General features: G+C 40.7%; 1 protein-coding gene across 4 annotated transcripts in view; it reads right to left on the reverse strand.

Moving 5' to 3' along the window:
* Nucleotides 1-830: 830 nt before the first annotated feature.
* Nucleotides 831-15,515, reverse strand: part of FUT10 (fucosyltransferase 10) — a 78,692-nt gene continuing 64,007 nt past the window's right edge. For all 4 annotated transcript variants that reach the window (XM_036297474.1, XM_036297473.1, XM_036297475.1 and 1 more), the window contains 2 exons: nt 8,923-9,758; nt 831-1,396 (listed from right to left, as the gene is read on the reverse strand). In XM_036297474.1, coding sequence (XP_036153367.1) covers nt 1,172-1,396; nt 8,923-9,758 — 1,061 coding nt within the window. In that variant the 3' untranslated portion in view covers nt 831-1,171. The remainder of the gene's footprint in view (nt 1,397-8,922; nt 9,759-15,515) is intronic.

Consider the following 15,515-nt stretch of genomic DNA (forward strand, 5'->3'; position numbering starts at 1 on the left):
GGACACGGGAGTTTGCCAAACGCCAATAAACTGCAACGAGTGAGGAACCAGGAATCCCTCCCTTTCAGCGAGGAAAACATTCACTCTGCATTACGAGAACTTCCACAAAACGCAGCAGGTACATGGGTGCAAACATGCACAATGAAGCTGATCAGTGCCCATGAAAAATACAGTAACCTCCCCTTATCCTCGGGGGATGCCTTCCAATGCCCCCAGCGGGTGCCTGAAACCACAGACAGTACCAAACCTTATAGATACATAGAGATAGAGATAGAGATAGAGATAGAGATAGAGATAGAGATAGAGATAGAGATAGAGATAGAGATATATAGAGAAATAGAGATATAGATATAAATATATACTATGATCGTTTAATTTATAACTTAGGCATTGTAAGAGATGAACAACAGTAACTAATGATAGAATAGGGCAAGTGTAACAATATACTGTACGAAACGTTATGTGAATGTGGTCTCTTTCTCAAAATATCTTATCGTACTGTACTCACCCTTCTTCTTTTGACGTGAGACCATAAAAGTATTAAGTTGAGAACTTTCCGCTTTTCCCTGCAAGGCAGCACTGCACGGCTTCCCCGTGGCCCGCCCCAGCTGGCAGCACCGGCACCCCGCACTCCGGGGACATTACTGTACGTGACTTAAGCGCAAGCCCGGCGGCGCCCGGCAGTCCCTCCGATCACCCGGCCAGGACGACCTAACGCGAGAGCACGTCTGCAGCGTAAACAGCCTAACAGAGACGCTGGAAAGGGGATGATTCACGTCCACCAGGGATGAAGGCCTCGCGAGATTTCATCAGATACTCAGAACGGCGCGTAATTTAAAACATATGAATGGTTTATTTCTGGATTTTCCATTTACTGTTTTCAGACTGCAGTTGACTGTGGGTAACTTAAACCATGGCAAGCGAAACTACAGGTCAGGGGGTTGTGGAGGGGGGAGGGACTACTGTATTTACCTTTTGAGTATAAAAAATATAGAGGTGACCCCTGAGGGTAGTTCATATCTATTATTTCATCGGGCTCATTATGAGTGTTGCGGCAATTCTCATCCTAAAGGGTAGTCAACAGAGTGGCTATGATATTCAAATATTAAGGCAACCTAGAAAGTAAGCCTCTGGAACTCTGTAGTCTGTATCATTCTGATACTTATTTAAATTAGTCCTTGAATACTAGGCCCCAAAACTCTTGAGCCGAAAAGTTTTGATTCCTATCGACCAGCCACCTTAGTGCCTGGGCTTCTCTCTCGGACTGTTGGAAGCTGGGTATCCACATCTCTCGAGAAGCGCTCCGACGCGGAGCCACGGGTGAGAAAGCAAACACTGTGGGCTCCGGGCAACTCAGGTGCGTAGCATCTGCCTTCCATCTTTTGGGTGGTAAGCCCTGCATTGAGAGAAGGGGAAAAAAGAATGAAAAACATATGATAAGGAAGCCGAGTCCCATGTTCCTGCCTCGCAATAACAGAACCCAGCACGTACTTTCCCTAAAGCAAGTAACTTCACTCCATGGAGTCTCAGTAGTTATACTGCTGAATAATGGAAAGAGATGGAAGATATCTAACATTTTTTGAGAATATTCTGTGCACTAGACACTTTGCTAAGCATTTTATGCAGGTTACCTCATTTAATTCTTATGGCAAACCCTATGTAGAGACCAGTACCCTTCAAAAGTGTCAAAGTTATTAAAAATAAGGAAAAAATGAGCAACTGTCACAGATTGGAAGAGACCAAGGAGATGAGATGACTAAATCTGGGATCCTGGAATTAGTGCTGGAACACAAGGGGTATTAGCGGAAAAGCTGTGAAAAATGACTGAAGTCTGTAGATCAGTTAGTAGTAGTGCACCAATATTAATTTCTTAGTGTTGACAAATGTGCTGTGGTTATGAAAATGTTAGTCTTAGGGAAAGCCAAGTGAAGGGGATATAAGAACTCTGTGCTCTATGTGTAACTCTTCTGTCAATTTAAAATCATTTCAAAATTAAACATTTTTAAAAGACAATAAAAAATGCCTTTAAAATTCTGAGAAAAATTGGTGTCCATTTTAGTAGCTTACACACAGCTAAACTATGCTTAAATGTTAGAGTAGAATCAAGACATTTCAGATATCCCCCATGTACCCCTTCTCAGTAAGCTTTCTGGGGGTATATGATCACCAAAACAAGAGAGCAAACCAAGAAAAGGGGAGAAAAGCATGCAGGAAAAAGAGGTGGTAACACAAAAGAAAAAGACACGGAAGGCAATTCCCAAGATGCTGTGGAAGGGAGATCTCAAGCCTGAGATCCCTACACTGAATGTGGAAGGCAGTCAGTACATACTGGAAGAATCGGGATGCTCTGTGAGAGATTTCTTCAACAAGATTAAACGAACTGGATGACTGGTATATTTGAACCTCTTCAAAGGAGATTTCAACAATCAATAAAAATTAAATTAGTGATAAATATGTAGAAAAATAATAAACAAGAAGACAATTATTAACTAGAAAGAAACAAAAGCTATACAGGCAAGGGAAACTAATGATAGTATAAAACAAGGTTCATCTCTGAATAACAGTCATAACCCCATAAACACTGAATATTTAAAAATACTGTATGAGCATGTTATTTACTGAGTAAATAACAAAATACTTAGGTAATCAGGGAGGTAAGTGAGTGCCTCTAGGAAAGGAAAAAAGTGGAAAGTAAAAGACTACTCTTTTTTTTAAGACTCCTCTTTTTAATGCTTTTTTAATTATTTAAGTATAATTATATACAATATTATATTAGTTTCAGGTGTATAATAGATGATTCAATATTTCTATGCCTTACAGTGTGACCACCTCACTTAGTCTAGTAATCATCCTGTCTTTTGAAAAAGAACAACATTGGAAGATTGACACTACCTCATCTGCAAGACTTATCATAAAGCTACAGTACCCAAATACAGGCGCATTAATCAGTCCAGAAATTGACCTATACATATGTTGAAAAATTGATGTTTGAAAAAGAAGCCAAGGTAATTCAATCAGGAAAGAATAATCTTTCCAACAAAATGGTGTGGATATAATTGGATATCCAAGTAAACAAGCCTCAACTCTTACATCATAATGCATTATAAAAATGAACTCCAAGTAGATTATAGACCTAAATGTGGAAGTTAAAATTACAAAATTTCAGGAAGAAAATCTTAGTGACCTTAGGTTAGACAAATTTTTTTAAAACAGGTCAGAAAAAGCATAAATTCTAAAAAGACAAAATTGATGAACTGGACTTCCATCAAAATTTTTAAAACTTTCCCTAACCAGTTTGGCTCAGTAGATAGAGCGTCGGCCTGCGGACTCAAGGGTCCCAGGTTCGATTCTGGTCAAGGGCATGTACCTTGGTTGCAGGCACATGCCCAGTAGGGGGTGTGCAAGAGGCAGCTGATAGATGTTTCTCTCTATCCCTCTCCCTTCCTGTCTGTAAAAAAATCAATAAAATGTATTTTTTTAAAAAATGTTTTAAAACTTTACACTTCAAAAGACACTGTAAAGAAAATAAAAAGATAATATTGAATGTAAACTGTAATTTTAAAATTAAATTAAATTAAATGAAAAGAAAAGCCACAGTCTGGAAGAGAACTTTTGTTAATTACAAAATTAACAAATGAGTTGTATTCAAAATTCTTACAACTGAAGATTAATAAGAAAACTCAATTTTCAGAAAATGAGCAAAATATTTAAAGAGACAGTTCACCAAAGAAGATATTGATGCCAATAAAGTATTAAAAGATACTCAACATCATTAGTTACTAGAAAAATATAAATTAAACCACCATGAGATACCACTATATACCCATCAGAATGGTAAAAAATTTTAAAACTGACCACACCAACTGTTAATGAATGGAACTCAAAGAATGTAAGATAGAGCAATTTTGGAAAACAGTTTAGTAGTTTCTCAAAATGTTAAACATACATCTTTCTTCCAAATGACCTAGGCATTACACTCCTAGGTATTTATAGAAGAGAAATGAAAGCATACATCCTTACAGAGACGTATATAAATGTTCATAGCAGCTTTATTTGTAATAGCCAAAAACTGGAAACAAGTCAAATGTCCATCAACAAGTGAATAGATAAGCAAATTTTGGTATGTCCAAACTTCAGAATAAAGAGAAATGTAATACTAATATGTTGTGGATGACTGTCGTTATCATCATGCAGAGTGAGAGAAGCCAGACACAAAAGAGTACATATTACATGATTGCATTTATATAAAATCCTAGAAAACTGCCTAGAATTTTGTCAAAAGTGACAAAAAGCAGATGGGTGCCTGAGGCAAGGGGTGGTGAGAGACATGAAGAAACTTTTGAGGGATGACAGAAATGTTTGTCATCTCAATTGTGGTGATAATTTTACAGGTGTATGCATATGTTGTAACTAATCAAATTGCACCCTTTAAATCCTAGTATATGCAGATTATTGTATGTTAATTACACTACAATAAAGCTGTTTTTTAAAGTTCATCCCAATTCCATGAAGATATATTTCTCATGATTACACCTTGTCTCTCCTATTTTAGCCTCTTTGAGAACAGGAGCATTTATCAATAAATGTTCTTTAACTGACTAAAATTAACTCATGGGTGACCTCTTCAATAATAGAAGACTTTCTCCTACATAAATAAAGCAAACTACACTGAGAATTAGCCTACTCAGATTCACCAGGATGTCTGACTCAAGATGGCCCCTTGATTGCTGCCTCCTGGTAGTCATGCCCAGTGTATTCCCCTCCCCTTGAGTGTAGGTATCACTTGTCACTTGCTTCTAACCAACAGAATATGACAAAGATGAGAGGATGTCTATAATTACATGTATATGATTACATTTTTAAGACTGTAGTACTGGTCTTGCAAGAATCTCTCAGTCCCTAGCTGGCTTAGAGGAAGTAAGCAGCCATGACAAGTGTAGGGGAACTCACTTCAGAGATGCAATATGGCTCCACCAGCAAAGGCATCTAGGAGATGTTGAACTCTCTGTGACTGTTGGACTCTCTGTGACTATTTAACTCTCTGGAACCTCATGCGTGGCTGACTACCCCAAAAACCAGAATGCCACTCAAAGACAAACATCATGCTCTCAGGAAGGAGGTTAATGAATGTAGAGAGTATAGTAACTTCCTGATGTTATCTTTTAACTTAGTGATTCATTGTTCTACCAGGAGGTCTATATGTCAACTGGTTTTGCTGTTAACCTTTGCTATTAACCCCCTTTTAAAGGGGACCTTGTCCTGGGAGGGGTATGGGATTTTTCCTGGCCTGCCCCCACTAGAGAGCAGCTGTTTTGCTTGTGTACGTAAGTTTCTTCTATTAAAGCTCGTATGAGCCGAAACCGGTTTGGCTCAGTGGATAGAGCGTCGGCCTGCGGACTGAGAGGTCCCAGGTTTGATTCCGGTCAAGGGCATGTACCTGGGTTGCGGGCAATCCCCAGTAGGAGATGTGCAGGAGGCAGCTGATCGATGTTTCTCTCTCATCGATGTTTCTAACTCTCTATCTCTCTCCCTTCCTCTCTGTAAAAAATCAATAAAATATATTTAAAAAAAAAAAAAAAAAAAAAAAAAAAAAAGCTCGTATGAATTTGGATAAGGCTATGTGTCAGTTCTTTGGAATTGATCCTAAATTTAGACTTTGGGGGCTTTTCCCAACACAAGAAACTCGAGAACCTGAGAGCAGCCTCCAGCCTACAACTGGCCCCAAACAGATGCTCTCAATCCTACAAACTCAAGAAATTGAATCTGCCAACAGGCCTGTGAGTTTAGAAACAGACCTGTCCCCAGTTGAGCCTCCAGATGAGAACCCAGCCCTCATTAACAGCCCTGACTGAATCCTTCCAGGGCACCCAGCTAAGCCATGACCAGAATCCTAACCCACAGAAACTGTGATATAACAAGTATATGTTGTTTTAAGTTACTACTTAATATTGTTGGTAATATTGGTGGTAATATTGTTTACACAGCAATAGATATCATACTGGGTAGTATGTATCTGAGAAGGAGAGGATGGCAAAAGCAGAATAAAGGGGGAATATATTTGATATTCTAATAGTATTTTCTACATCCAAGTACAATGATTTAAACTACTATCAATTGCAAGATAAAAAATAACCACAGAGGAAATCAAATTATTTCTTTCAACTGAAAAGGAAAATGTGAAGAAACATATTTAAGTAGCTTACTTTAAGGCAGGGCTGGGGAACATCTGGCCCATGGGCCATATAAGGCCTGAGAAATCATTTGGTCTGGCCCTACTAAGCCATTGGGGATGAGTTATTTAAATGTTTGACCAAATATAGCAGGCTAATTGTTAAGTTGATAATTTTGTATGGCCTGAGAATGATGTTATAAATATCCAAATGGCTCTTGGCAGAAAAAAGGTTCCCCACCCCTGCTTTAAGGCATGCCTTCAAAAGCTGTAACAAATCTTGTAAAATAAATGCAAATGAAAACAACTGGTCCAATACCCTATTTACTTTCATGGTATGTTTTGGTTTGCTTTTCAATAACGAGCACATTAGCATTAGAGAACTATAACAGGTTCACTGAAATGCAAGCAAAGTCTAGTTATCATCTTCACTGACCAGCACTGTGGGAAGACTGAGAGCAAGATGGAGAGCCTATTCTATGTATGTTTCTTCAAAGACTCCGAAGAGAAGGACATTGAATCACACCACCCTCAGGCATGCTAAAATATCAGCTGTTTTTGTTGGAAATACAGGAATGTATGATTCTCCTATATCTTTTAAAAAGCTATTTACCAATATTGTTATCCCTTCTTTTCCAGTCCCCAGTAATCCTTCCAAAAGGGCTTCTGTGAAGTGCTAAAACAGTTAGGGTTTGTGAGTCATTCAGTTTTCTATGAATATAATTTCCAAACCTGAAAAGGACTATTAAATACAGAGCAGGCAAATCATCACCCTCAGAAGTTCTATTTCTGCCTTGGCATGTTTTGAAAATAAATAATTGGTATAGCATGGGAAATTAATATGATCTCTACTTTCTCATGTGTTTTTGCAGTAGTATGTGTATTTTGTTTTTGCTGTTATGTGGCCCTATAAATTAAGTCATAAAGGAAGTCATTGGACATCAGGATGCATTCTCTGAGGAGAATGATGTAATATTAAGTGTTCCTGTTGCTGACCAAGGCACTCAGCTTAAAATAAATTATTTTATGAGCAAACATTTTTCATATAAAACCAGATAAAATAATTTAAAATTTCATAATAGTTAAAATTAGGAAAATAATATTTTAAATACATATTTAGTATATAAAAGCTTTATATAGTATACACAAAATACATAAAAATAATTCCACACACTGTTTAGATTTCTGTTTGACCAGAAACTAATATGCTAGTCAAAATAAACATTTGCCTTTGGAGAATTTTTTTAAACCATTATGTGTATATGGGAGTAGGCAAAGGACTGATAGGTGATACCCAAGTGCTATGTTGGGGCCTCTCATCTTTAAAAGATTTCAAAGGTAGTAGTTGAAACTAATTTTTCTTTTTCTTTCAATAAATTGCCTTATAAAAATTAAGTTATATGTAAAGTGGGGCCATGCCTGGTATAAGTGACTAAACAAACAAATGTTAAAAGCATCTAGAACTCTGAAGACATGACTAAGAACTTTATTTATACCTAGGGGTCCAGTGCATGAATTCGTGCAACTTGAAAGGAGCTGTGGGCCGTGAGGCTGCAGTGGGTACAGGGGCAGGTCTCAGCCCATCCTCCGCCCCACCCCCGTCTGGCCCCTCCCACTGCAGCCCCCGGTCCCCTGTCTGCCAGCAGCCCCACTTCCACTGCCACCACCACTCCCACACGCTGACGGCACTGGCCCCGCTCACACCCATTGACAGCATGGAGTGATTGGGGCCGGCGCCAGCAGTGGGTGCAAGTGGCGGCTGCTGCCCTCATTGTCCCTCAGGAGCAAGAGGAGGTGGAGAAGCCCGCAGGGGCGATCAGGGCCAGCAGCTGCCGCTTGCACCCGCTGACAGTGCAGAACAATTGGGACCAGCACTGGACGTCAGCAGCAGGTGAGAGTGGCAGCTCCGGCACTGGCTGCAGGTGCGAGCAGGGACAGCATTGGCAGCAGGTGCAAGCACCAGGTGGGACCACAGCACGTGGGAGAAAACAATTTTCAGTAACCACCAGAGGCTCCTCCCGATGACAGCGACCAGCACCCCGCCTTGGTCTGGTGGCCCCGCTCACCTGCTCCACCATCCCACTGTGGTCGACACCCACCATGTTCTGTGCTCTGCCACCTGCTATTGACGCCCACCATGGTCCATGCGTGCCCCCTGTTGGTCAGCACATGTCATAGCGACTGGTTGTTCAGTTGTTCCACCATTTATTAGCCTTTTATTATATAGGATAATTTAAGAAAAATAATTTTTAAGGATTATTCCCATAATCCTTTGAATATTCTCTATACATGAAAAAGCATGAGGAGAAAGAACAGGAATCAAAGAAAGAGAGAGGTTAATTTATTGTGTATGTGAACTGAAAAGTGAGGCATGAGTATAAGGGGTCTGGCCAAAACCACAGCATTGACAGAAAGGTGAAAGATTAAAGGACAAGATTCAAAACTTTGAAGTTTTTTAAAATTTTTTGGCCTCTTTCCTCCTTCTGCAGCCTCCCGTCTCACTGCCCAGCACCTGCAGCATGGTATCCTCCAGAAGAAACAATAAAGAGACTCTAAGGCCTGAAGGAAGAAAGATATGACAATGAACTTCATGGAAATCCTCAAAGGATAGGAAGTCAACCTGCCTACAGAGCCTGGCCTCTCTGACGGGAATGAGGAGCGGTAATGAGGCAGCTGCCACAGAAGGATGCCAAATGGCAGACACCATCAAGATGGCCCCCTAGCACCTCTCTGCCAAACCTTGAGTCACTTACCTTTTCCTGAAGCCTAATGTTATCCCACACCTTGCTGCACACCATACATTCAAATGCATCAATGTAGTTGTCTTGGTTGATGTCTTGCACTCCCCATGTCCTTTCCCTGAGAGCTGTGAGGAGTCGCTGGTTGGAGATCTCACCCTTCAGCTTCCATTCCATATAGGCCTCATACAGTCTGTCATCAGAGTCCAGCTGTCGGATGTAAGCTGCCAGTTCTCTAGGGTGAGAAAATTCCGATACGAGAATAGCACTTCTATTACTTGGAAGCCAGTCGGTGACGCTGGGGGATCCATAATACACAGGGACTACCCCCAGTTTCAGAGGTCTCCAGAACTTCTCAGTGATGTAGTCATCACAAACTGCATTCTCAAAAGCAAGGATGAACTTGTACTGTGCGATGATCCTATAGAAGCCATCGGCATCCATGGAGGCTGGACTTTTCAGCTGCCGAGGGAGATCTTTGTTGTGTAAACACTCGCCATAGGAATCCACCTCAATGTAAGTCATCAGCTCTCGAACATAGCTGTCCCTATCCGATGGCGGGTCACAGTCTGACTGCACATACACCAGTGGAGCGAGTCTTTTCCGAAGGTTGTTTTTAGACCGCAAAGGGACCAGGTATCGGTGAGACTTCAGGACCCCTATGCCCTCCAGGTACTGGGTGGTGAGTGGCAGGTGGGAATGCCGACTGAATGTGGCAGTGTAGTTGAACAAAGTGATGACTGGCTTATGAAAGAGCTTATAATTGTTTTTTGGAGACTCTTCATGAAAAAGGGCCCAGTCATGATGGGCTTTCCGGGGCAGAGGTAAGCTATCTATGTTAAAGTCAGTACCTAGAAGAAGAAAAGAAAATATGAGTATGTCCAAAAGAATCTTGGTGCTAAGTTTGAGTCCACCTGGTAAGATCAGAATACAGAGAAGTCTGAAGCTGTAAATAAAAAGCATGTTACAGTGTTGGCAAAGTGCCTGGCAGGCAGTCATACAACTCTCACCCCAGAAACTGCTTCGGGAGAGAATCACTAAGGACAGGACCCTCTTTCTCGTGTAATGAAAAGGGAAATGGGAGTGGTGTCTAGCCGAGATCTAATGGGAGAACTCATTTCACTGCCTCCTACAATTGCCTTTTCTTCCTGAGGTTGCTGCCTAAGAGAGGACGTAAGAAATAAAGATATAGACAGTTCTTAAAAAAGAAAAGAGTAAGAGAAAGGAAGCCAACAAGAGAAAAGCAATCAGCTTGGCAGATTGATTAACTGAAAAAAGGTGAAATCATGCAAAAGTAGCCAGAACAAATATACAGGATAGATTTTTTAATCCAAATGATCGATTTCAACAAAGTGCAGTTAATCAATCTTAGTCAAAATGGTAGACAAGAGGCTTTTAAAGACAAAAGAGCTGATAATAGCACTATGTTACAGACCACTGCAGCATGGACATGAATTAACAAGCACATCAAGAAATAAAGAAGGCATAACAGGATTATAATTATGAGTGACTCTAGCTTCCACGGGATTAACTGGGGAGCCTCTGAAACATGATCGCGTGCAGACAGACGTGATGGATGTGGTAAGCAATTGTTTCCTGACTGCATGGGTGGAGGCCCAATCAGGACGAATTTCTTTCTCTAACTGAGAAAGAAGAATTAAGACAGTATCACAATATAAAATACAGAATTTCTAAAGTGTTCCTGACATGGATAATTTTCTGGCCCCTGATTTGTGTTTTTAAGTGTAAGGAAAGGGGAGAAAAAATCCATCTTCCAGCACCCACTGGGAAGAAGAGCACCAAATAAATGCTTCTAGTGAAGTAAAACATATCGTCCAGTACAATTCATAAAAATTAATTATTTAATGCCAGTGCACACTATCAAATAAATATATACTCCGTGGTGGCAACAGTACATAAATAAGAAATCAATTAATCAAAAAAGGCTTTTAAACAATTAAAAATCAAATAAGATTATGTTGGAAGACATACACTGAACACAGAGATATTGCTAAAGAAAGTACTACTGTCTTTTTTTTTTTCTTTTAATCTTTATTGCTGAAAGAATTACATAAGTCCTCCTTTTTCCCCATTAACCTCTTCCAGCCTGCTCCTGCCTCCAGGCCTTCACCACCCCATTGTCTGTCCACTGGTTATGCATATATGCATACAAGTTCATTGGTTGATCTCTTCCCACCCACCCTCCCCTGCCTTCCCTCTGAGGTTCAACAGTCTGTTTATGCTTCTATGACTCTGGGTCTATTTTTGATCATCAGTTTATTTGTTTCATTAGATTCCACATATGAGTGAGATCATGTGATACTTATCTTTCTCTGACTGGCTTATTTCGCTCAGCAGAATACTCTCTAGGTCCATCCATGCCATTGCAAATGGTAAGAGTTCTTTCTTTTTTAATGTGTAGTATTCCATTGTGTAAGTGTGCCATAGTTTTTTTATCCACTCATCTGCTGATGGACACTTAGGCTGTTTCCAAGTCTTAGCTATTGTAAATTGCGCTGCTATGAACGTAGGGGCGCTTACGTACTACTGTCTTGATAACAGGCTTTTATTCTCAATGATCAAGAATGAAAGACTAACATCTAAATGTGGTTATATATTTATTTACTTGGCATTTGCTATATCTGACCATTAGCATAAAAAAAGAATACTCATCCACACACCTGAGATCTAATGGCACACAGAGTTGGGATGGTCGGCAACAGTTAAGAGAGAAACATGAGGACGTGAAAGAGAAGAGGATTTTAGGCAACTTACTGCATTGCAGTGGTTGCTGCTCAAAAAGGTTCTAGGCTGGTCAAGTAACCAATGATGGGAACTGGAACCCATAAAACTTGAGTTAGAACATAAAGTTTCCACCGATGGCACAACACAGAATCAAGGCCATCTGCCTAGGAGAGGAAGAACTACAGTCCAATCCATGCAAGTCAGAGTAAGGATCTAACTGTAAGATTAGAGACTGGAGGGGACTGATTAAAACAAAGCTGGGTCTGGAATTAACGAGGGGATCAGGTACAGAAGTCTCGAGTAAGTGACTCAAACACCAGGGGCTGTCTGTTGCTACTAGTTATGTGGCACGTGACTGATTCTTCACCTAGCTCACCCTGGATGTGCCACAGGAAAGATCCAATATGCAGAGCAGGGAAACAGAAAGACACAAAATCCGCCTCCAGTGCTTCGGATAATGGAGAGGACTTGAGTTTCATCTCTGCTTGTCTAAACCGGTAAAGTACAGGAGAAACCACATGGCTATGCTAGGCCTTTTCATGGCCACTATGTGGGTCCACTCAGACTGTGTGATAATACGAACCAAACGTGAAATAGGCGGCAGTTATAATGAACCTTTCATTAACTTCAACTAGAAGACGAGGGCTTACAAACTCATTATTCCTTTTCCAAGCTGCTATTGAAACCTTGATGTTGGAAGGATGGGGAGAAGAGCATTGAGTTGCTCCCATATGCAATCTGCAGTAGCAAAAAAGCCTACCGAATCTAAGCAAGAATCATTGACTTATATTCCTGTGCTAAAAAGCAACACGCTTCTTAAAATTGAAGGCTGAGGTTCTCATACGTCCATCTGAATTTTGTTTAATTTGTAGCAGTGGCTTTATATCTTTAATTGTGAAGAAAGGCCTGTTTAAGAGGAATCTAGCCCTAGGTAGTTTGGCTCAGTGGATAGAGCATCAGCCTGTGGACCAAAGGGTCCCAGGTTCGATTCCAGTCAAGGGCACATGCCAGGGGTTGTGGGCTCGATCCCCAGTAGGGGGTGTGCAGGAGGCAACCAATCAATAATTCCCTCTCATCACTGATGTTTCTATCTCTCTCTCCCTCTCTCTTCCTCTCTGAAATCAATAAAAAAAAATATTTTTTTAAAAAAGGAGACTCTAACTTTCTACAAACATTTCCCTTTTTTTCTTTCTATCTTAAAAAGTACTTCCTAGCCCAGCCAGTGTTGCTCAGTGGTTGATCATAGACCTATGAACCAGGAGGTCACAGTTTGATTCAGGTCAGGACACATGTCTGGGTTGCAGGCTCGATCCCTGGTAAGGGCCATGCGGGAGGCAGCCAATCAATGATTCTCTTTCATCATTGATGTTGCTCTCTCTCTCTCCCCCTCTTCCTTCCTCTCTGAAATCAATAAAAATATGTATTTTTTAAAAGTGCCTCCCAGTTACTTCCCTAAGATACACAACACACATTAAAAATTAGCTCCCTAACAGATCTAGAATACTTCACTGAGGATATCCTGGCATAAAATATGAGTATTGATATTGAGCAATTCCTAAAAGGTATTGGATGTGGCTCAGGAAACAAGTGAGTTATTTAAATGCCCACTATAACAAGAGTTGGAACCTGGGTCTTTAGAGAAATTAAAATCAACTAACCTATGGTAAAAGTGACTAACTTACATGTGATTGGTTAACTAGGCCTCTTCATTGTAGCTTACATTTAGCAAAATCAGATTCAAACTTTCTTCTCTCTGGGTTATTTTGTTTACTGAATACTGACAAATTTACTCGTTCCTTTAAATAACAGCTGACAAATAGATCTTAAGCACTAAAGTGCATCGCAAAGGAAACTGCGACTTGGAATACAAATGGAATAAAACTAATGCTGGCAAATGTTGCCAGATTGCTGACTACGGAGACTGAATTTGAAAAAGCAGATAAGCAGCGGCGATACTTTAAGTACATGTTTCTGTGTTCCTTTCCTTCTTTTGTAAGTCCCACACAAACTGGTAAAAACAGAAAAAGCAACACATGTTATTAACCCCACTGGACTAACAAAGTTTCAGTCATTTATCTGGAGCTAAAAACCCCTGGTGGGACCAGAGTATTCAGACTGGCTAATGGTGAAGGAGCAGAGGTATCACTGGCCCTGCTACAACATGGAATCTATTGCATGACTTATCCTTGGCTCCCCGAGTGCACCCACAAAAATATCACCCAACTTAAACCCAGTCCACTTAAGAAGACAGAACCCCTTTGTGTCCCATAAAGCAAGCCAGTCAGAGAAAGACAAGTCTCATATGATCTCACTCATATGTGGAATCTAATGAACAAAATAAAGTGATGAAGAAAGTAGACACAGAAACATAGAAGCATGGAACAGACTGATGAATCTCAGAGGGAAGATGGGGGTAGGTGGGAGGGGGGAGAGATTAACCAAAGAACTTGTATGCATTTTGCATAACCCATGGACACGGACAATAGTGTGATGAAGGCCTGGGGCAGGGAGCGGGTGCAGGACGGGGCGATGGGTACGGGTGTCAATGGGGAAAATAAAGGGGCATCTGTAATACTTTCAACATTAAAGATACATTTTTTAAAATTTGGTACCACAAAATATCCTCCCAATAGAGGGAACTAAAACTTTTGAGGAAAAACAGCTTAAGCCAAGTTGCTGCTTCTTACACTGTCATCCAGCATTTGCATAGTTCATTGCTATTTTCAAAGCCATTTCACATGAATTTTCTCAACTTTCCCTCACAATCCCATCAGGCCATTTATGTTCTCTAGATGATCAACTAAAAATGTGCAAGACTGGTGTTGGTACCTGGGAAAGGATCCTGTTATCTCAGGCTAAATTCTAACCAAGGGCACTAGCGTCTCCTGCCACACATGCGCCCCTGAGGACATAGCCTGGCTGTAACCAGTTCAGAGACTGTGGCAGGCCACGCGACTCAAAACACTCTCATACCAACTTCTAGACCCGTGTTCTTCCCTCTTTCCCATTATCTCCCTTCATGAATCCTTTTACCTGCCCCTTAATCAATTCTATGTCACAGAGCCCTCTCTCAATTATCCATGTTATAGCCCTCTATCAATTATACATGTGCAATTAGGCATCTGTCCATTCTACCCCTGGGCCTGGGAACTTCTCAGGCCCCTTATTGAGCCTGTGCTGCAGGCCAGTCAATAACTTTGCAGCCCCTTCCTAACAGTGCAGGGCCTGAGGCAAGAGTATAAAGACAGTCTCACCTACCATATGTCTAAACATTTAAAAGCTATAAATCAATTTAACAAGTTGTTAGATGCTTTATCTTTCGACTTTAACATTTAAACATCAGAATTTTATTTCAATGTGTAAAGCCGTGGTTCATACCAAATAGGGACACATGTATTCAAAACTAACATCCTTGCCTATCACAATCCATAATTTTCTTTGGGGCTTGGCATGGGGTAAAAAGAGAAGGGAGAGGATTCTCCTTCACTTGCTGACTCATCCTCCCTCAATCTCTCAAACCTCCCCTTCCAATCACTTAAGTCGGCCACAGGTGAAACCCATATTCTCTTCCTAGAGCAGTGGTTCTCAACCTTGGCTGCACATTAGAATCACCTGGGAATCTTGTTAAAATCCTGAGTTCTGGGCCTCATCCTCCGGAAATTCTGTTTCTTTGTTACTAATGTTGTGGCCTCATCCCATAACAAAGAAACAGAATTTCCGGAGGACGAGGCCCAGAAATCAGGATTTTAAAAAGATTCCCAGGTGATTCTAATATGCAGCCAAGGTTGAGAACCACTGCTCTAGGGGGTGAGGAGATGTTATACTGTTATGGTCATAAGGAAACCCCTTTAATGTGTGAAATG

The sequence above is a fragment of the Myotis myotis genome, unplaced genomic scaffold (assembly GCF_014108235.1).
Source record: "Myotis myotis isolate mMyoMyo1 unplaced genomic scaffold, mMyoMyo1.p scaffold_m19_p_3, whole genome shotgun sequence".
NCBI lineage: Eukaryota > Metazoa > Chordata > Mammalia > Chiroptera > Vespertilionidae > Myotis > Myotis myotis.